This window comes from Cololabis saira, chromosome 19, assembly GCF_033807715.1.
Source record: "Cololabis saira isolate AMF1-May2022 chromosome 19, fColSai1.1, whole genome shotgun sequence".
Classification (NCBI taxonomy): Eukaryota; Metazoa; Chordata; class Actinopteri; order Beloniformes; family Belonidae; genus Cololabis; species Cololabis saira.
The window spans coordinates 40355181-40379058 of NC_084605.1; the positions used below are offsets into that span (position 1 = coordinate 40355181).

At 43.6% G+C, this 23878-nt stretch overlaps 1 protein-coding gene across 1 annotated transcript in view; it reads right to left on the reverse strand.

The window, feature by feature from the left end:
• The window catches only part of LOC133419805 (neurabin-2-like), a 34848-nt gene that overhangs the window by 6824 nt on the left and 4146 nt on the right, over window positions 1-23878 (reverse strand). The window contains exons 3-5 of the mRNA XM_061709227.1: window positions 6415-6547; window positions 3345-3465; window positions 3036-3140 (exon numbers count right to left, since the gene is read on the reverse strand). Coding sequence (XP_061565211.1) covers window positions 3036-3140; window positions 3345-3465; window positions 6415-6547 — 359 coding nt within the window. The remainder of the gene's footprint in view (window positions 1-3035; window positions 3141-3344; window positions 3466-6414; window positions 6548-23878) is intronic.

A 23878-nucleotide genomic window follows, 5' to 3' on the forward strand; every position in this document is an offset into this window, starting at 1 on the left:
CTCTCTCTCCCAGATCAACCTGAAGCTAAACAGCACCTTTCAATCCAAACACTACTGGAAGAGAGGTGGATGGATGAAATAAAAGTTCAACTGTTGAGTTTTCAGCATTAAGTTAAGTAACATTGAGGTGGTGAAGCAGGCTCTCCCCGGAAACTTCCTTCGTTGACAGATGAGAAGGTTCTGAGGCTCTTCAGTTCCTTAACCACCCGAGTCCGTGTACAGACGGGAGGTGGAACAGCTGGTCCACTAGTGCAGTCAGAACCACCTGGAAAAACCCACTGCCACTCCCCCCCCCCTCACCACCAGGACCAGGACCAGGTCCAGGACCAGGACCAGGACCAGGACCAGGACCAGGACCAGGACTACAGAGCTCTGTAGCTAAAACCTCCAGACACAAGGACAGTTTCTTCCCCCCAGCTGTTGCTCTGATGAATCTCATCACTCATAGTCTCAGAGTAATCAACCAATAACGTGCAATAACAATAGCAATAGCAACTGCTAACAACATCAGTTACTGCTGTAACAAGCACCTTCCACTTTATAATAATCATGTCTGCCTCACTCTGCTCCTGCACCTTTCACTTTTTGTATTTTTTGTATAATTTTTTGTATAATTTGTTTTGTATAATTGTATATATGTTATTTTATTCAGAGCTGTCATGTTTCTACCTCAAACTGCTGCACCTTAGATGTTTATTTGTATATATGTCAACAAGTACCACATTTGTTTATTTACTGCCTAAAGAGAAAAATAACCAGAGCCAAATTCCCTGTTGGACAATGTTGGAACCTAAAACCAATAAAGATGATTGTGATTGTGATTCTGAACATGGGGTGTCCCTTAAGAGAGTTAAACATATCAGACTTCATGAAAAGCGACTGAGCTGTAGTAAATCTGGAAAGAGGAATGGGAAACTTCTGCAGTGTTAACCTTTAGTAGGTCCCAACTACTGAAACCAGCAGAAACCAGGTTCAACCAGCTATTAACTCCAAGAAAAACCACCCATAATTACTTTTTCCACCAGCACTGTGAACACCTACCGGATGTGTCGATTAAGATACAAGAAATGCCGGCGGTTTGTCTTTCACTGTAACTTAGATGAATATCAAACCATATTTTATGGTAAATAAATATAGAAAACCAGTAAATTCCAAAGAGTTCATGCACTTTGTCCTTTTCTTGCTTTTCATGTGAAATAAACTGCTTTTGGTCTTCCTGAGTTTGTGTAGTTACATGTTTTACTGTGTTTATATCTGAACGTAGACAGGCTCTCTGGAGTTTCTCGGTTGTTAAAATCAAATCACCGGCCGGCCTCTCCTTCAGCGGCCGCAAAGTTCCCTGAGTGTCTCACTGTCCTGACCGAGGTTCTCAAGTCTGCGCTGAATTAAAGCGAGCCGTAAACACGGGGAGTTGCAGTGACTCACAGAACGGCAGACGGTTATTAAGCCAGCCGCTGCCCGACTCCCAATTTCTGCAGCGTTAACGGGTAATTAAACGCTCACAAACGCATTTCCTGTCCCAGTCCGTTTGCCGGCCTGATGTTTTTCATGAATAGGATTCTGCTCGGCTGCCCTGCGCCGTCACCGGGGCAGATCCATAATGCATGAAGCTATCTGTGGAGGTCTCTGATCTTCACGTCACACAACACTAACAATTATCCCCGCAGTGCTGACCAACTAAACCCTGAATTATGAATGAGCTTAGATTACAAAAGGAGCTCGCTGGAAAAGTCAGTGCCACCAAAAAAAACTCCAGGGAGCAAAAAAAAGGCTACAAATAGCCGCCCGGCATTTGAAAACGATGCTTGTGACGCCAACTGAGTTTGTTGCTGATAACAGTGTTTTGGGCGGCTGCGGAGAGGAGTCTCCGGCCTCGCTGGGGCGGCCTCTAAAAGGAGCGCTAAGCTGCACAAGGGTGTAATCATGTCCCTGCGAGAGACATGATATAAATCTGAAGTCTGGTGGACTGCGTGAGCAGGACGGGCCAACGTTAGTTCAGCTGGTGTAAAGGAAGTTGTTGCTGTAAAACACCAGTCCTGTGGCCTTCAGAGTGTCACATAATAAAACCTAATAAACTTCTCCCGTAGTGAAAGTCCTGCACAAATTTCAACCTAACGATGCTGCTTTACTAAACTGAGGGTTATTGTGATGCATTAAATTACTATAGGGGTCGTACATAAAAGCGAAATGGGCAAAAGAATTAAACATAGAGTTGTCAGAGGGGGATTGGCTCCATGAATAGAACCCAACACTCCTCAACCAGCTCCAAAAGATGGAGGGAATTTGGTTTGAAAAATGTAATTCATTTTTTTTTATTACTCCAAAAATTAAAATAAACAACTGGGTGAGCAACAATATTGCTGGAGACAGTGTGGGCAATTGAGTGCCAACCACTCACATTTTCTGGTTGTGTAAGAAAATACAGGCATTTTGGGATCCTGAGAGCCATGGAGAAAGTTTTGGGATATGGGATTCCTAAAGATCCCCGAGTTATTTACTTAGGAGTGATTCCAGAGGATGGAATAAATAAAGACGACATATGCATTTTAAAATTCTATCTCTTGCATCTAAGAAAGCCATTACAAGAAATGGGCTGAAGATGGAAACCTGGCCTGAGCCGATGGTTGGACGTTGTAGAAGAAATATGATCAATGGAACTAATTAGCTACAGCCTACGACTTAAAACAGAGATGTACTTAGCAAGATGGACTAAATGGCATTATTATATAAGAGAGTATTGTTTCCCCCCCCTTGTTTTTTTGTATTATTGTATACCTGTTTTTGTTCTTGTTTTTCTATTATTTCTGAAAATTGAAAAATAAAGTTAAAAAAAAAAAATGACTAGAGGGTCACCCAAGTCATTATGACTCATCTCTTCACGAGGGTGAAGGCCTTTGCAAAAATGTCATGGCTGCCCAATTTCCTTCCTAGAGTTGCTCACAAAAATTGTTACTGTGTCCATCTATGAAAAAGAAAATGAGCCAAAGATGCTGCAATAAAGCCAAGATCATTCACTCCTTCAGAGCGAGTCTTACTTGACGGTTCCTGAGGTGTTCCTGAGCACAGAGGCGGCGAAGCTTTGAGTGACTCCCACCAGGCTGGTCCCGTCCACCTCCACAATCAGGTCGTTCACCTGGATCCTGCGGAGACGGTTTACAGAAATAAGTGCTCCATCTTAGCAGCGGGACACGGGTTTTTCCAGCTGCCAAGAAGGAAGAATAAAGATCTGATACTGAAAATAAAACCCGGACGAAGCCAAACTCAGTAAAGAATCCCAGCGCGCTGACTGCTGGAGCTTAGATGTTTGGGTACAGTTTGTTCAGCAGGTCCAGGGTGGGACTCACCTGCCGTCCCTGTGAGCTGCTCCTCCGTCCGTGACCGTCTTGACGAAGATGCCCAGTTTCTCCAGGCCCATGTCAGCGCCCGCGCCCATGCCGATGATGCTGATGCCCAGGCCGTCCCCGTCTGAAACAGACCAGGGTCAGGGTTAGAGGAGGAGATTTTCCACTCTTCTGATCCCACACCAGTAACTCTCTCTGCCAGTTTTCGGACCACCAGAGGGCGAGATCAGCTACAGTAATCCCTGGTTTTTCACGAGGGTTACGTTCCAAAAAGAACCCGGGATAGGTGAAATCCGCAAAGAAGCAACCTTTATTTTTTATTTTTTTTTACAATTATTATACAAGGCTTCTAATTGCGGAGATCAGCCCCGCCCCACCGCGACCCGAGTAACTGGATTTGAATGGGAGAAAATGAAAAATACAAAAGTACAGTAGGACAAATAGTGACTGGTGTGTATTTCCCTGCTGATGCTGCTGCATCCTGACTCGCTCTGTAGCATCTTTTTCTCCTAAAGCCGCAGTGCAGGAGAAGAACATAGTTATGGGTCGTTGTTGTTGCTCTTTTTTCTTCTGGACAAAAAGATTCTTATAAACCGACACCATGGATTATATCTGAGACTGTAATGAACGATTCATCAAAGGTCCCGTTCTTGAGCTGCTGCTGAAGCTCATTGGTTCATTGGCCGTTCTCAGCTTGTTGCTAAGCAACCAACGTTATTGACACAGGAAGTGAAGAAGCGGGGAGACTGTTCAGACAATCAGAATGCAGAACACGATGCACAATGTAAATCCGTGAAGCAGCGAAACGTGAAAGGTGAACCGCGTTATAGCGAGAGATTACTGTACCTGTATAACTAAACAGCTCCAAAGATTCCCAGGAGTCTTTCTGGGTTTTTTTGTTTATTTTTTTGGTGACCAGGCAAACAGGAAGCCGTGTAAACACTCTCATATTTAGTTTCTGACCCAAAAATGGGTCACATTGTTGCTATTGGTTGTCTGGTATGGACTACTTTCACCTCAGATTTAAAGGCCCTTCTCTTTACCAGAGATGTGATTTATCACTCTGCACACACCGATCTTATACAATGTCTGGCCGAAAAGTCAGCGCATGGCTTTGACTGAGCAGACAGATACGAGCCTTGCTGCAGTCATTAACGCCTCTAAGTTGACAAAGAGGCATTTAACCCAAACTGGGGCAGCAAGGAGTTCCTCATTCCTAAAGCTACCTACTGGAAGACACGTCTGTGTTTGTGGAAAAGAAGTTCAGAAAGGTCACATGATCACCAACCTACAAAGGACTTAAGGAAAGTATTAAATGAGGTTTGTTTTCCATCAATCTAATAATCTAAAGTAACTACTGGATCAAACTGCCTTGCAATTACAAAAAAAGCTTAAAATGTATCAAACCTTTAGTACAGTAGTCAGGAGAGTCTGTGAATATGACAATGATCTGTCAAGAATCTCCAACATACAGTTTTTGCAGAAAATCCCCCCCCATAGTCCAACACTACAGAGCTAAAACAGTCTCAAGATTCACAAATGTATTTCTGATGCACACACACATATAACCTGATTTACAAACGCCTTGTGGTCTGTAGACTTCGCTGCATTTGTGTGAGAATTTTTGAGACTCCTCATGTTCCTTAATATAGAGTGCAGGTTTACTCGTAGTTCCTAGAGTATCTGTAATGTAGATTTGGAGGGCGGGCGTTCTGCTATCAGGCACCATTACTATGGAACCAACTTCCAATCTGGGTTAAGGAGGCTGACACCACCTCCACCTTTAAAACTAAACTTAAAACCTTTCTGTTTAGTAAAGCCTATAGTTAGTGTTTAGTAAACCTCTAGGTAGTGTAAACTCTAGTGTGTTAGAGTCAGTAGTCATAGTTGCAGCTATAGAACAAGACTATAATAGTTAGTCTAAAACATAGCTTTTTTTGTAGATATGCAGCTATAGAGCTACGCAAATGATAGGCGTTGTATTCTGAATCCCTGGTCCTTAAAAAAAAATCCAAGTAATTTATTAATTAATTTAAATCCCACTTTTCATACACAGACAGTTAAATTCAAAAATACTCTATTAAAAATACTCTAATAATAATATTTGGCTTGTATTGGTAGTTGCCCCAGAAAGATATCTGATTGGTTGCAGATCATTCCGTGTTTAAAAAGAAAAGACACTTGTGGGTTGAGGCGAGTCAGGGGAGTCTTAAAATCCCACACAAATGCGGCGACATCCACAGACCACAAGCCGTTTGTAAATCAGGCTACGTGTGTGTGTGTGTGTGTGTGTGTGTGTGTGTGTGTGTGTGTGTGTGTGTGTGTGTGTGTGTGTGTGTGTGTGTGTGTGTGTATCAGAAATACATGTGTTGAGACTGTTGTAGCTCCAGACAACACAAACCCAGTGTAAGTTCTGTCAGAGCTTATCAAGAAAGGGGGACTTTTTCTTTCTAGATTTTAAAGCTGACATCAGTGGTGTTTGCAAACATGTGGCAGAGGTTTAACTGTAATAAAAAGCAGACATAGAAAAAAAAATAAATCAACTTTCATGTGGTCTTGAAATAATATGTGGTTATTTTTGTAAATATGACTTGAAGAACACCCAGATTTCCAGTGTGAGGGTTAATGTGCTGAGGTTTTCAGTCTGCCTCTATCTTAGCGATGCATACTGTACACAAAGCATTGCATCACTGTCACATATGGCATCCCGTGCAACCTGACCTGCAAACAGAGCTAAATATAGTATTTTATGCATATATTAATGGACAAACGTGTTGAAGGAATACTGGCATTGTGACTTCAGAGGGAGAGAGCGAAAGCTTTGTGGAAAGCCCAACAGCCGGCTGAAGGCAGATGGTGAGAACTCCGGGCCTTTTTACATCAGTAATAACAAATTAACTAATTTCATGAAAACAAAATTAGCTTTCTATTTCCTGTCACAACGCAAATCAGTGAACTAATTCCTCGAGCTGGTTAAAATACTGTAAACGCTCACGTGGCCAGACCTGAGTCCATTCGTCTCATGGGAAGACTGATAAAAGCCCTGAGGTGTTTTCAACATGATGTCTAGTACCTTTCTCCAGCTCCACAGGAAACAGGTCCAGCCGCTCCACCCTCTTCTCCAGCTCGTACTCGGCCGACGCCGCCATGGGATCCACATCTTCGTTGCGTCTGTCGTAGTCCTCGTTGGGATAGGTGGCAAACACCTGCAGGAGAGGAGAAACCTGGGTCACCATGGCTCACTTTGTTAAACAGACTAGACTGTTAAACAGACTCTGGTACTGGTTTAAACCGGTTCAGCTCCTCAAAGACCCACCAATTCTTTGTAAGTATGGATGCTTACAAAAAATTACATTTTTTACTTGCATGAAAAGCGTTATAGAAATAAAGATTGATTTGATTTTGATTTGATTTGACGGCTGCACTTCAACCTCAAACCACTGACGGAGGTGGATCATGTCAGCACAATGTGCTGCCACCAAACTCTGGGCGCTGGTTCTCAATGATGTAATTTAGATGCATAAGACCCTTCTGACCCTCGTTAAAGACCCGGCAGCAGCACCCCTGCACCCCAGCCCCCCTGCACCCCGGGGGACAACGACCCTCTGCAGCCTAAAAAAACTGCTCAAGAACTGAAGACCCAAACAAATCCAGACGACAAGTCCAGCTGCCCCAAACCCACGCTATCAGGCAGGTGGTTTTGATATTTGATATGTTAAATATCTACAATATTAAGACAGGAATAATGTGGCTTTACTGTACATTGCAGTACATTAAAGCCACATTATGTAATCTACTTTAATGGCAAGTGAGATGAGATGACTGATTCCAGTCTCATTACTGTTAAATGGCCAAGTGGACACTTAGATTAGGTCAGCACAAACACTGGTTGCAGGGGAATTGCTAACCTCTGCCATAAAAATGAAAAGAAAAAGAAAAAAAAGTAAGCATTGGCTCCAGCTCTTGTGTTATAACTGTGTTTTTGAAGGCGGGGGTCCTTGCTTTCCTTTCCTTTGCAGCTGCATTGAGCTATCACTGTCTCATCTCAGTTTTCTCTCTGCATGAAAGCAATTGAATTTCCTGTGTAAAGTTTCAGAGCTGAGTCAGCACATCATTACAGTACAGAGCAGCAAAATACAGTTTCGTTTAGATAAAAATAGCATACGTGACGTGACTGCAGCTAATGAAGTTCACTTAAATTTTAAACTACTGACGGCAGGAACTGTCAGCTTTGCATGCGCCGTCAAAAACACTGCAGACACCCTTCCTCTACGGAAAGACAAGTAAGACGAGTGAAACAGGACGGTTGCTGACATGACTTCTGTCTGAACTGCACCTGTCAGCCAACACTGATGTTTGCCCCAAATGCTTGCATTTATCTGCTTAAAACTAACAAAAATGTTGCAAAATATATGATAAGTTCAAAAAAATTACCAGATCAAGTTGATACAAATTCCAGGAGCGACAAACAATGTGCTTCAGTTAAATAAAGGAGACATATTATGACTTATTTTCGAAAGTTGATACAATTTATTTGGTCTTAAGGAAATGTTTGGGACAGGTTTTGTTCAAAATACCACAGAGAAAAAGTAGTAAAACCTTTGTTAATCATGTCTTTACTACTCTGCTGATAGCAGCTGATTTTAGGAGGTGGAGTCAGCCAGTCACCCCACCCCTGTCTTCTTGGGTGGGAGGGTTTGATGAAAGCAAGAGACTGTTTAAACAGAACTGGACAAACGCCCTGTAATGTTATAATTAATTGTTTTTATGCTTCTTTTTTGTCTGTCCACACGGCGCCATATTGGCCGGGGCTGACACTGCCCATCCCTAGATCCATGGGAGGGAGAATGGGGAGAGCGAGCAGGCCTGGAAGCTGAAACACACCCACATCGGCTCAGTTACCACTAGAACCCAAAGTTAGCTATTTGCGCTTAGCAGGCTAGCTCATGCTATATTGCTGGAGCGACTGGAGAATTGGGTCGGACGATCTGGCACAGTACTAGACTGGTTTGAGTCTTACTTAAAGGACAGCGACCATTTTTCTACAATAGGTAACTTTACATCGGGATTGACAAAAATAATATGTGGTGTTCCCCAAGGTTCCATCCTAGGACCCCTCCTATTTAACATCTACATGCTTCTGCTTGATCAGATGATAATAAACAACATGATCATTCAGTTCAATTTTATTTATATAGCGTCTATTACAACAGAAGTTGTCTCTAGGTGATTTCCAGAGACTTAGAACATGAACCCCGATAAATTACCATAACTATGCAGATAACACACAACTTTACATTACAATGCCACCGGGTGAGAATGAGCCCAAACAAGCGTTGAGTAGATGCATAGATCAAATCAGTGAGTGGATAATAATTTTCTTCAGTTGAACAAAAACAAATCTGAAGTAGTTGTCTTTGGATCAAAAGAAGAGCGTTTAAGTGTCAGCACAGCTTCAGTTATTACAGCTACATGTGTAGTCATGGACTCAGACCCGAACCTTCAGAGACACATAAACACTATTACTACGTCAACCTTTTATCACTTGAAGAACTTCTCCAGGATTAAAGGACTAAAGTCTCAGCAGGACCTTGGAAGACTCATCCATGCGTTTATCTCCAGCCTGTGGAGACAACAGTGTCTTCACAGGTCAATCAGCAAAAAATCAGCCAAACAACTACAACTGATCCAGAGCGCTGCTGCCCGGGTTCTCACCAGAACTAAGAATATGGTCCACATCACTCCGGTTCTGTGGTCTTTACTCTGGTTCCCTGCACCTCAGAGAATAAACTTTAAAATATTTATGTTAGTTTATAATTCATTGAATGGTTTAGGACCAAAATACATCAGGGACTTGTTTCCATAGCAACCACCCCAACCTCTCAGGTGTTCTGGTTCAGGTCTGCTCTGTGTCCCCAGAACCAGAACCAAACCTGGAGAAGCAGCATTCAGCTTCTATGCTCCACAGATCTGGATCAAACATCCAGAAAACTGCAGGAAGCTGAAACCATCGGTTCGTTTAGATCAAGGTTAACAACTAATTTGTTTACATCTGCCTTTGGATAAATTATTTACACCATCCTGAATTTATATTTTAACAATGTTAATTTTAGTACTACACTGTAAGTCTAACTTAAGTCTTTTTATCCTGCCACTGCACTGTAACTTTTTTCTTCTTCTTCACTTTTCACATTTATTTATTACATATTTATTATGTAAATCACCTTCAATTGCGTTGTTGCTGAAATGTGCTACACAAATAAACTTGCCTTGCCTCATGCTAACCTATGATGTTAACTAAATATGAAGCAGGATTTCTACTTCTGCGTCGCCGCTAGGCACGGCACCAAAGCTATATTTGGTTTTTAAACTTCTGCATTATTGTTTGCATCACTCTGTAATTACACCACCAACTGGAAAGCAGCAATGTAGGTTCTTTTTCTGCAGCACCGTTGCTCGCAGGGCCGAGTTTCTTTTTTGTTTACTTCCTTTTTACAACGAGTTGGAGTTTTTACAGACACTGCAGCAAACTATTATTCTATATAACTAAAAAATCCCGCAGAACGACTACGAATCTTTCAATCATGTTTATTGCGATGCATAGTTACATTTGTTAGAGGTGTAACATCAGCCCACGCCCTAGCTTAAACCCACGCAGAAGCATGAGGCTTCACCTTTCATGCATTCTGATGAAATCAATCCCTCCGTCCTCATTTCAGGCGTCACTACTGAAACGATGCTTGTGTTGCCAAGCTGAACCATGGAGAGACTGATCTTGCACCAGCAGGAACCTCAACAGGCTGATTCCCAACTTTATGACAAATAACTCCATCTTTGCCCTGGAAACTATTGTTACCTTGACTTTGTCTTCTCATTTCTGTTGTCGCTCCAGTAACAACATTTGAACATTTGAAACAAGGACTGATGGGCCAACATTTGGCTAATTAATTTCAACCCTTAAATCCTCTGGGATTTCTAGACCTGGGTCCAAGTGGACGCCCTGCAGTTTGGTGGTCCCAACGCCAGCTGGCCGGAGTTGAGGGCGGCTCGGCTGGAGGAGCAGACTGTTGTGGCTGCTGCCAGCCAACACGCTAGAGTCTGTTCGCCGGCTGGCCCAGGTAACAGCAGCTACTTTGCAACAGGCCATGGTGGTCTAAGTCTTTCCTCAAAGCTCAGAAGTTAAGACAGTGCTAATCCTTACCTAGCTAATGAGATGACAGCTGTCAGACAATGCCTCAAACTATTTATAATCTTGCTGCCTTGGTTTAATTCACCGTAAGAATTGTTACAGATTACTTTTGTAATACTGTATTTGACCCGGTCTTTGTACGTTTTGACCGTATAGAAACGTAATTCTTGCCATTGTAAGAATGAGATGTACCTGCTGTACTCTACTGCCCTTACTCTTTAACAACTTGTGCTTTTTATTATTTTACCTCTTTTCTTATAATTTTATTTCATTTTATTTGTTATTTACTGTTTAATTGTGTCTTGCTGCTTTTAATGTTGATGTAAAGCTGTTTGAATTACCTTATGTTGAATTGTGCTCTACAAATAAATTTGGCTCACCTTGCCTTGCCTAATATAATTCTACCTTATGGAGTAAATAAAAATGAACCCCTGGTACAGGTGTCATGGATGTGAAATCTAGCTACGGAGACAAAAAAAATATATAAATAAATAAATAGTTCCAGGTTGTGCACGTGGGGGTCAGTGAAGATTGGCTTACCTTTGTATCGAGGCCCTAGTGGTCGTTCAAGTAACTACAATTTCTGCATTGAATTCAACTCTGAAAACTGGCTGTAACCCCTTGGTTACAGCTTAACGCTTCCCACCACCGTAGTAAGGAAAATGTAGCACATCAACAGGTAAAAATGTGACTAATTTTACACTGATCTGGGTCTGTGATGTCACAGTACCCTGTTGATTATAGTGAATCACTGAACGAGAAGTTTTCAGACTTTATCCACCCCAAAAAGAAGAGTCTGGGTGGTGCCATGCTGGTGTTTTTGATCTTTCTCGGACACAAAAATGGAGGTATTTTGTAAGCAATGTCCTATTTAAGGCTTTTGAACCATCGCACTTTTCGAGGCAACTAAAATGATCGCAGCCTGTAATCAAATGTTCAGAGGTTTTGGGGATACAAGTATCCGGGATACTTAACCAGATTAGCGGTGCGTTAACAAGTGACTACCACTGCTCATGCACGCATAACAAAATTCCCTTTTATCGATCGTCTCAACAGAGATGGCCGCAGCGTTTCCTTGAGCCTTCCGAGCTGTATCATTTCACCGAGGTAATCAAATACACGGGGGGCAGAAATCAATCAGTGCACCGGAGTGGCTCGCCTGAGCGGCTGAGGCCTTCTTTCTCCGGGCCTCAACTTCCCACATTCACTCAGCCTAACAGCATGACAGTTTACATAATCACCTCCAGCATGCTAATGAAGGCTTTCTGCAGGTGCTGCACACACACAAACACATAAAGCTGAATCTGTAAGCGCCTCACTTGCAGTCTTCCAGGGTGATTATGTATGCAGCACCCAAGCACACTCCACTACCAACACTAATTCAGTGCTGGACCTTCGCCTCTCCAACGTTCTCCAACTTGTTCACTTCATTTTCTCAGCTTTTCGCTCGGAAATCTTTGTTCCCTCAAGTGCAATTATTCACACTTTTTGTCCTCCCATCTTTCTTTGCTTTATTTCTCCAAAATGTCAGTAAGTTATGATAACTGTGTTAATTATGACCAACGTGAGGCTCTTCACTCCTACAGCTCCTGTCAAATGTGGCGTCTACTCCCCTCATAAATTTCCTCCGTACAATTTAGTTTACTTGAGTTTTTTCACTCTCCTTTTCAGCCAAACTACTGCCATCCCTACCTGTAAGAGATAAAAGAGTTCCTTAAAGTGTCAAACTTCTCAGTCAAAACTGAATTTGTGACATTTATTGCATTTATTTTTAAATAGAAAATTATAATTTAGTTAATTGAAGTATTCAGCCACAAGAGGGACTTCATCTTTTCAAGAAATATCACATACATCATCTGAGATGCACATAGGCACTGTGATGGTCCATTATTATTATTAATAATATTTTTTTTTGTATTATTATTATCATTAAGCCTGTAGTTTCTCATTTCAGCGGCTACTAGTTTGTTTTATTGGAATCAGACATCAACAGCCTAGGTGGATCTGTCAGAGAACTTGCACACACGTTGTCTTAATGACGTGTAAGTGACATGTTTTGGTCAAAAGAAACCTTTAATAAAGCATGAAAGCTCCCTTTATTATACATCTTTCCTGTTTTGTTCAGTGCAGGAGGTTTAGGCCACGTTTACACATAGTATTTACAAAAAACGAATATTTCCCCCTCTACGTTTTGAAAAATACCATAATTTACACAAACCCGTATGAATACGCTGTTAAGGTGCTATGAGCAGCCAAACCTACAGGGGGCAGTGTAACGAGAAGATAAAGTCATGCTAGCCAATCAGAATCCTGGGAAAAAAAAAACATCAACAAATGACACGAGTAACTTCCAGTTACTTCCAAGATGAACGAGAGTCTTTCGTTTGGAGTGACAGAGAAATGGAGTTACTTTTAAGTGTGACGTTAGAAGGGGGCACGGTGGCGCAGCAGGTAGTGCAGCCGTCTCACAGCTAGAAGGTCCTGCCGGGGACGCTGTGGGCGCTGAAGTGCGTGTTAGTTCCCCCATGACTTCAGTGCCCACACCCTGGGTGGGGTTGGTGAAAGGGCCTTTCTGTGTGGAGTTTGCATGTTCTCCCCGTGTTCCCCTGGGTAGCTAATGGGAGCTACCCTCACAAAAACATGCACACAGTCCTGGGCTACACATGCCCCCTCTGGCCAACCGGGGAACAGATGGGGTGGGGAGGATCTGGCCGGAATAACGTGATCCTTCCACGCGCTACGTCCGGTCAGAGAATCCTCACCCTGTCTGGTGAAAAGAAGCGGTCCGTCACTCCTCAGGATAAGAAGGAGACCTGAGCTCAGTGTAGGGCCCTGCCTGGGTTGGCAGAGGAGAGCAATGCCCAGGACTGTTACTTAGGTATGAGCACTGGGTGATGAAATGGGTAAAAAATCGGGGATAAAAAAATTAAAAAAAAAAAAAAGTGTGACGTTAGAATATAAAACAGGTAAAATACAAGAAAATATTGACGGTGGCCAAACAAATTGTAAACACTCATGACGCTGGTGACGTTTCTGTCTCATGTTCTGAAGCCTAAATGTATGCCTAAATACAAGCAAACGTGAAGACGGAGTTTGCAAATCTCCACTTTGAAGTTTTCAGAAACTATAGTTTTTGGAGACTTTGTGTTTCGTTTTTGTGTAAACGAACGGCCAAAACGCATGAAAACACCACCGTTTTTGCTCCGTGTAAACGGGGCATTAATGGTGTGCACTTGTTTTGAAATGGGTGCTACTCCTTTGTGCTACCTGCTACCTAGACGCAGCAAATGCAGGACAACATGAAACTGGATGGAGCTCAAAATCTTTAACCTGGAGGATTTGACACTGATCTGGGCGTGTGATGTCACAGAAAGTCTGAGCAGCCCACTGACATATTCTCGGACTGCTCACTGGGTCCCACATGGAGCTGAAGTGCTGCGGTCTGGTTTCCCTGCACGCTGCCTCTGCTGGAGCAAGGTAAGGTTCAGCAGTCCCAAACAAAGTTCCCATGATTGTTTTATCTCAACATGCTATTAAGCATGCACCCCCAAAATCTTTTCTTGATGTCATAAAAATACTACAACATCACAATAAATTGTCTAGTTACTGCACGAATATTACCGGGTGATTCGTATATAAAGAAAGTAAAATGTTTTGCCAACATTATCTTCCAAAGATCACTAAAAAAAATGCAAATCATTATAGACTAATTAGTCCTATTTCTTTGACAGGGGAACTTGTGACCCTTTGGCCTCATGAGAAAGCTCGTCAAGCTCGCGGCCTCCCATTGTTGTCAGTGAGTATTCTAGGCCAATCATCTCCCGGCCACAGCTCCACATTTACCCCGCAGGCCTGAGACTTCCTGAGAGGCATAAATCTCCTCATTTAAGCATTAAAATTAGTACAACTGGGCATAAATCCTACAAGCCTGGAGTTTTTTTCAACAAAAATGCATCGATGTTTGCAACATAGTTCTTGCTTGCTGCTTGTCTGATTACAGGATAGGAGAGGCTGGCAGTTTGCTCTCACCTGTTGGGTAGACAAAACAAGTTCAACAAAAAGGAAGACAGCAGCTGTACCATCATTTGAACAGCTGTTCTGGTTTACTAACAGTTAGGTGAATGATTTCAAACCAAGCGCAACTGAATTCAGAATGAGGCAGCTTTTGGTTTAGGTTGCCTTTTGATGGATTAACCGGATGCAGATCAAATACACACAGCTTCGTGTGAAACAATGACAATGCACTTGAAGCCCGCATGCTCGTCTTGGTACTCAAGTGGCACTGGGTTGCTCTTTGACTTTAAGATCCAGAGACCACAGCTGGTGGCCGTCGCTGGCCTCATTCACACCTTGAGTGCAGCAGAAGACCAAACAGCAGGGATGCTCTGCAGCATTAACATTAGACAGTGGAAACAAACAAGCGTGCTCAGATGTGTCAGGACCTGAGGCCTGGGGAAGGCCGGGGGACAGGTGCACCAGTCCAGGCTGGAACACGTCCTTCCTTTGCCAGAGAAACACTTCTTCGCTGCTCCTTGCTGACAATGATCGGTGCGGGGCAGACGGTCTAATTGGGACTCTGGATGATGTAACCCCTGACCCCTCCCAACGTAAGCACGCCGGGTGAAAGATTAACAGCCCCAATGGTAAGGTGGATCCCTTTGGAAGACAAACATTGGGATTAAAGGCGACGCGGCGGCGGGTGGGGGAGTGGGCGGGACTTCGGGAGGACACTGTTCCAGTTGTGGCAGATAGTAGGTCAGAGGAGCTAACAGATGGCCAGGAAACTCCCTTCCTCCCTCCCTCTGCTGCAGGCCGCCTGGGATGTCCTACAAAAGCTCTGTGGGCTAGTGCCACTCACCGGCTAACAGCTTGTGTTTGTGACTCCAAGGAGCAAACACTTGGGATTGTAAAGGGTATTAAAAGCAGGCAACAAGCGACAACTACCATTTTACATTCTGTGAAAGGGAGATGGCTAAATGATAGAGCTGCTCTGGAAGCCGCTCTGCTCCAGTGGTTCTGTCCTGATGGTTCTCTGGCTGTGATTGGATAACTCACTTTGGTGTTACCCCCCTTTTACACATCCCCACAGCTGCACGTCAACTTCTGGATTTATTCCCCTCTTGACTCTAAAACAACAACAACAACAACAACCTAATTTTGGATTTAGCCAATAGGATGTGCATTTTCCACTCCCTGCACCCGCAGGAGCCAGTTTTCCTTTGTTTTTACCCTTTCACTCTTAAATCCAGTCTCTGCTTCATACGACCGAGTAATTTAAACTGATAGTATCCATGTATAATTGAATGCTTGTTAAATGTCTACTAAATGTTTCTGCATGCTTTATATTGATAACAGCACAGGCTGTTATCAATCAACTATTACAGGGTCATTATATTTGTATGAAGCTGTCAGTAAAGCAGAGCTTCGTAATAGTTTATAGTCCGAACATTAATAGACTTTTGGTGGTCAATGTTGGGGGTTAATCCAGATACAATGATGGGCAACATCCTTATTGAACAGAGTTCACACGAGTTCACAGAGGACGTGGATGAATTCACTTTTAAACAGGTATTAGTTCCTGGTATCAACGTCCATCCTGAGTGATCCAGTCACAAGTAAACATCCCTCATGTAGAGCTGGAAACGCGCCCATAACGCATTTGAGAACACACCTGAATCACATTCGGAGGTGACCAGACCACATTTTCTTTCAGCAGGGGAAACGCAATGCATTCTGGGCCACATTAGGACTACTTATATAACTGGAATCTTCTATGAAGGTGGAAGGAAATACTCGTTCAATATTAACGAGCCCACTGGTTAAACTAGTGAGCTTTATGGGCGGCCACTTCACCCGAGGGTCCACGGAATGTCCACAAGACGGGGTTTAATTCAAATGATTGCAAATTATTAATATAATACATTTTCATTTACTTATTTGTTTGTTACTTTGTTCTTGTACGGTCATCGCCCCTGTCAAGATCCCTCCCTGGGGGGGGGGGGGGGGGGGGGGGTTTCCCCGTGTCCCAATCCTAAATCCACAACTTCTCAGAGCTGCCCACTGGTGATGGATCACCCAGGACAGATGTTGATACCAGGTCTAAACTAGGCTTTATATCCACCGCTCTTTTTGTGCTTAATCAGCCAGGGGGGACAATTCCACAACCAGAATTACAGAAGATAGCAATAAGGCATAATTAAGAGAGCATCCATTACATTTAAGCGAATAGGAAAACACTTTTGAATAGGCTAACATGACAGAAAGCATAAACACATAAAACATTGTCAATAATGGAAATTGAGGCTGTTGAACATCTTGTATACAAATTGTCTTAATTTCCAATTGTCTCCAACAGATTTTTCAATTATTGGATAAATTATTTAAATTCTAACTACAAGAGACATCAAGGCACTTTCAGAAAACTCTTTTAGGACTTTTCTTTACTTGTGAGTGAAACTGTTTTCCAGAAGACGGCTGGATGGCATGAAGTACCAGAGAAAAGAAGAAAAGCTCAGCTTACGAGATGTAGTGAGCCACTCGACTTCACTCCACCCCTTCTACACTCAGATCTGTCCTGCAGCTTGAAGACAAACCATGCACATGTACATTTGGACCAAATTACTCAATAACCTTTGAAGCACGTTATTACCATGTTAGAGTGTATACGCTGGGAAAACGGGAACGCGTACACAGCCACACTTAAAAAGAGAACACACCTAACTTGCTGGTAATTTCCTCTTGTTTACAATTCAACCATGGACGGTTGGTACTGGTGTTGTAACAAGTCTTAGCTGGACTGGCCCAGGTCATTGTGGGAACACTGAGGCAACATAACAGCCAGCTGGCCTTACACATACGTCCACAATCACACTATAGTTTAGTATCTTGATTAGCTTGAATCCTTGGCCTTGACTGTCAATCATTTCCTCTTAGTTTGAACCTTTTTAGGGGCTTATGTTAAGAACGTTTGCATTTATGAGCTACATGTCACTGCTCCTTGCGTGTAAAAATGGTACTGCCACAAATGGCACTAATGGTTAAAGATGCAAAAAAAAAACAGAAGGAGAACCTTTTTCAAGTCATAAAACATTAAACAAAGAAATGGTAGAGCATTTTTAGCTCAAATCTTTCTTATTAATGTGCAAAGGTTAGTCCCCTATTATTTAAGCCAGTGTTTTCTTATACCAGTGTTTCCCAATCCTGGTCCTCGGGGTCCACTGTCCTGCAGGTTTTAGATGTTTCCCTGCTTCAGCACACCGTGATACAAGTGGCTGTGTCATCAACAAGACCTTGATTACAAGCTAATGAGGACTGTTCATTTGAATGGGGTGTGTTGAAGCCGGGAAACATCTAAAACATGCAGGACAGTGGTCCCCGAGGACCAGGATTGGGAAACACCGTCTTATACAGAAGCAGAAGCAAAAGCTCAGATGAAAACCTTTTGTTTGCAAAAACAAATTAAAGTCATGCAAGTATCCTCATGGTTCTACTTCTACACTTTTATACCTTTATAGCCTCTTATTATAAATGCATGCATGCTTTATATCTATAATCGTAGGGAGGAGGGGGCAATGTGGGGTTCACATGGACACGTGGAGGGACCACAGATGGATCTGGTTCCACGTACAAGACAACCTTCTCTACCTACTAAACCACGGCTGCCCCAGGGGCTTCCTAATCCACATTCAGCAGCAAAGACTTACAGTACTTGTTTTCTGTATAACTTTCTCATTCTGTCTCGTCAGTGAAGGGATTTTGGTGCAGATTTGCCGTCTTAAATGTTTTCTACTCCTGAAAAACCTTTCACACTGTAGAATATTGACTGTTTTATAACATTGTGAGAATAAAAATTAATTGAGTGCCTAAAATATCTGACGTGGCAGAGGTGTGCTCTGCACACCTAATGATCAGCAGAAGGTGGATTTTTTTTAATTAAATACTAGCATGATGGGTTCACCTATTACTAAGACCCACTGAGATCACCGATTTGATTATGTTTTAACACACAGAGAAAAAAACAGAGTTAAAACGGCCTACCAACCGTTGCACATAACCGGTAAGTACCGAGTGAGCGGCGCGCCTGGGATGTAAATGTGAATCTTCAGCACTCTATAAAGCACAGTCAGTGCCTCACATGTGACCGTCGCCGGCGTCTGCTGTTTTCCTGACAACATGATGACAGGTCACACAAAAGCGAGCACCGCTCAGGGTCTGTGAGTGAGCCGTTGCGTAATGTGGCTTGTCGCAGTAACCTCACGGAGGCAGTGCGCCCACAAACGCTCGCAAACCTCCACTGCAAGGCTGAAAAGTGGGACAGCGTGACCTTGCTGATAATTCGTCTGGTCTCCCGCCCCTCCTGGCAGCGAGCGAGGCCCGGTGTGAGATGCTGCAGACCCGCTGAGTCTAAAGTAATGGGCAGTTTGAGGATACTGTGACATATGGTGATGTATCACCCCCCCCCCCCCCCCCCCCTCTCTGGCTGGCCCGTGCAGCAGATGCATAAACCACCAAAAGTTACATTCTGGATTTGCTTTCTTGCCATTTTTCTTGCAACCTTGAAAATTGCAGCCCCCCCCCTTTACAACACCCAACAATATGACTTTATTTCACCAAATAAGCAGTTATTTTCCTGTTAATAACACAGTGTGAGATAAATGTCTGGGCGGTCCTTGAACAGGCGCGTTGTGTAAGCAGCAGAAAGCCTGGAGACAGAGGAGAGATAGATAAGTGTTTGATACGGGGGCCATGAAAGTGTGAGTGCATTCTAGGTGACGGGTGAGCAAGGTGATTGTGATGTATGAAAAATAAATCAGATTATATCGGGTTTGGACGGAGCGTAGCACAAATCCAGAAGAGATTATCTTCTTTAAAAAAAAAAGGAAAAACAAATAACCAAAAAGCTCTCGCTGCACAACAGGGTGAATAATTAAAAATCACAACTCCGCCCAGAGGCTACATCCAAAACAAGAGTATTTTATTTGATATCGAGAGATGCAGAACGGAGCCAAAACAAACAAGATAAGCAAATAAATAAGACATGAGAGACAGCTTCCTGCGTTCTGCAGGGGAGGCAGCCGTCAAAGGCGAGGCGAGTCTCTGGCGGTAACAATGCTGCTATTTTTACTAACAGCAGGCAGCCTGGCGACACGAACGAAGGAAGAGAAGGAGCGAGAGGGAGAAAGTGTCGGGAGGAGCAAACACAGAGCCTGGTGTGAACTCTGCTACACTCAGCTGCTATTTTGGAGCAGACAAACAAGAGAGACAGACCGAGAGGAGGGCTCAGTGGAAATCGGGGACAAAGAAAGACTTGCACCCATTGAGCCGCCATCACCACCACAAGGCCAGGACTGTGGCCGAGGGCTGAAATGTTGCACACAGGAGAAATATGCACTAAAATGGAGACTTCCTGTTTGGAAGAGAAACCAAGGGACAGTGTGACTTTTGAGCTGGCAGTTTTACAGTGGCATGACATTTGAGCTGTATAGAAACGTCCCTCCCACTTGACCTCACCCCACGCCTGCATCAATCTTCATAACAAAGGGCCACACTGAGAGTGTAGGAAGGGTCTCAATAGGAGGTTATTCTCCAGCGTCTGCGCTGGAACCAACAGACCCGTTTACACATAGCCGGGTATTTACAAAAACTATTTCCCCCTCTACGTTTTGAAAAATTCCATCGTTTACGCGAGATCGTTTTCCAAATCTCTTCCTTTACACGAATCCGCATAAATAAGCTGTTAACGTCATGCCAGCCAATCAGAATCCTGGAAAAAACATCAACAAATGACACGTGTAATTCCAATTAAGGCTGAGACCGCGTCCACACGTAGCCGGGTATTATTCAAACCGAATATTTCCCCCCCTCCGTTTATAAAATAATTTGTATCCACATTACCTCGTTTAAAAAAAAAAATCCTTCCACACATAACCGAAGATCTGCGTTTTCGACCACATTCATAAGCATTCCAAACCTGTAGATCATCTGCGGCTCCCGGGGAAGCTGCGCCTCCGCGGCGCAGCTTCCCCGGCAGGCGCGTCTCCTTCTCGGTAAGCCGCAGTTAACGAACCCGAGTCCCCCCCGTGTCCCGCCACGGAGCTGCCGCGTTATCGACGCAGCCCTCGTACGGTAGGGCGTAGGGTGCGCATCGCCGCGTACCCTACGCCGTAGACTCTGCATCGATTTAACGCAGGACCATAATTCAGGATTTACTTCCAAGACGGAACGAGAGTCTTTCGTTTGGAGTGACAGAGAAGTGGAGTTACTTTTAAGTGTGACTTTAGAATATAAAACAGGTAAAATACAAGAAAATATTGACGGTTACAAACTAATTGTAAACACAGGTCGCACACATGACGATGGTGACGTTTCTGTCTCATAATGTGACGTTCTGAAGCCTAAATCTCCGTTTTCCTCTGTTTAGACGCAAACGTGAAAACAGAGTTTTTGAAAATCTCCACTTTGGCCGGAGTTTTCAGAAATTATTGTTTTTGGTGACTTTGAGCTCCGTTTTCGTGTAAACGAACGGCCAAAACGCATGAAAACGCCTCCATTTTTGCTCCGTGTAAACGGGGCCTGATTCAGCCCATCCAAGAAGATAACTCGTGACTTTTTGTCCCAACCGTACCTGACACTTCCTCCTGCTGTCCCTTTGATCTCAAGAGGAGAAGATCATGTGTAATAAGGCTCTTTTTTTTTTTAAATGTTCTTGTGCATTAATATTTCACTATGCTTGTACAAATATTAGGGATGTGGTAGATGTATTGTGACATTATTTCAAAGATTACCACAAATTCCTGCGGTCTCAATGAAATGTTTGTGAAATACCTTGGTTAAAATCCCTCACGGGTTCTTCTTCAGCCGTGTGTTTGCAGCTCTGGTTACAGCAGCTGGTTTTAGGGGGTGGAGTCTGTTTTGTAATCAATATCATAGCTTTGCACCATCTCCTTCCAAGATACAGCCAAAGCAGAGAGAGATAAAGGCTGAGAAGACGAGTGAGTCTGGGCCTGTAATGCCATATTAGCCTGCAAATCTGGGCCTGGACCAAAGCGGTTCCGGTGCTAATTCGGTGCTACTGCCAGACCGAGCTCCGGTTTTTTGCTTTTTCAGTACCACGTAAGAGGAAAACTAGTGCTATGGTGGTGCCGAAACCTTGCTGAGCCAGATGCAAGAATAAACCACGTCACCCAAACTATGATCGCCATATTTAAACAACTTCTGTGAGTTTAAAACAAGTATCATACACGGGAAATTCTGGATGCATTCTTATTAATTTAACCATCCAATCAGCGTACAGCAATCATGTGACTCTAAATAGACTTACTTTCATCCTGAAACATACATGCCATCGATGTTAGTGGCTGGAACTTGCATGAAATCCATCCTGGACTTCAAACAAGATTTTTAGGGTCAGAATCAGCGTCTGCACAGACCAAAATTAGATTCCCATCTTTGTTATTCCGAAGGTTTCGCGCTCCTTTTACTGCCGCATTTGGTTGACATAATAAATGATAAACGGCGGTTTTCCACTAGCGAGAGCTCCGGGTAGATTGTTCAGGGTTCAGGCTCTCAGGAACCTTCACGGGGTGGACAGGTACTCAGGTTGGCCAACAGCAACCTCCTGCTGCTCACCGGGGTTTCTAAATAATGTTCAGCACTCTGAAGTGAACATAAATCATGTGACCTACTGGAGGAGAAGCATTTTGCTACCAGTACATTTGATAAAATTGGAGATTACAAGAAAAACGAGCCAACGAGCACCGGAGAGGTGATTTTTTTTTTTATGTAACAATTCCTCTCTAAGCATTTCCTCAGGACCTCAGATTTGAACGTTAACACAGCAAGACTTCCTGCATAATGTCTATCTGACTGTATGGATGAGTAATACACGAACACTTTGCACATAGAAGTGTTGCAGATAGCTGCTGTTCATATGGAAATGCTGGCATGCTATTTGAGAGCACTGGGTGGCTTGGTGCTGCAACACCTCTGTTGGCTGTTTGATGGAGGAAAAGCTGTGAAAAGGCTGTGCACGAGGCTTTAGCTGAACCGGCAGTTTGATGTGCACTGAACATGTAACAGACCAGTCGGTATATACAGATCTACTTTCCATGTAATACTAACTTTTCCTTTTTACATTAAATCAATGTTTAAACGCCCGCTGACATCCTTCACCCGGTGAAATTCTGTATTTCACTACAGATCACAGTTAGAAATATCAAATATTAAGACAATATGGTCTTCTTTCAATGGAAACTGCTCCACAGAGCCTGCCCTGATGGGTTCTCTGTTAATCATCGTCATCTCAAATAGTCTGACATTTATTGTTAATGATCCTGAAAACCACATTTCTCTGAGCAACAGGAACCCACTTAAACACTACTCATTTCATTGTATCTGGAGCGGTATTGATTTCTGCAGCCTGTCTGTGCTCTCGTGTCGTGCCAAGTGGCCTGTGCGCCGTATTTCTCCACCCGATTGGCCGTGATAAAGAACAGAACCACCTAGTATCTGAAATGAGATGCGTTTCCGTGAGAGTGATGCACGGCGTCAGGGCCCACTTGGGCTGGCAGCATCTCTGCAAACCCGGGACCTCGAGGCAGAGCGGAGCGGAGCAGAGCGGCACGAGAGGAATCTGACGCTCCTCTCCAGATCATTGCACCGCCGCCCGACACAGAGAGGTGCTTTGAGTCGGCCCGTCCTCCTCCTCGTCTGTTCTGTCCACTCATTTCACTGGGACAAGAAGAGATCACAGTCTTCTCTCTCTATTTTTCCCACTTCCTGTGTCTTTTGTCACATTCCAAGAAGCGCTCCATTCCTCGGCCAACTCCTCTCAGCTAGAAAGGTTTTGTTACACCATCACTGCATTGTTTTAAGTTCTTCTCAAACTGTTTTCTACCCTCTTGTAGTTTTCAGTCATGAACCTGTTTGTTTAGTTGTGGATCAATGCCTTGTTGTCACATGTGTGTATCCACACAAAATGTAAGGAGGTCCAGTCATTCCTCCTGGAACCGCTGTGAGCTCTGAGGTAGTAGTAAATCTCTGAGAGGGCGTATGTACGCTGGGAGGCAGCACTGAAAAACCAGCGGCACTGGGTTGTTTTGACTATGTGGTGAAACGGTAGCGGATGCGAGTGTTGGCGCACCGTTGACAAAGAGCTGTCACCCGAACGTTTAACCGTTGGGTCAGAACGTTTAACCGTTGGTTCAGAACGTTTAACCGTTAGTTAAGAACGTTTAACCGTTGGTTCAGAACGTTTAACCGTTGGTTCAGAACGTTTAACCGTTGGTTCAGAACGTTTAACCGTTGGTTCAGAACGTTTAACCGTTGGTTCAGAGCGTTTAACCGTTGG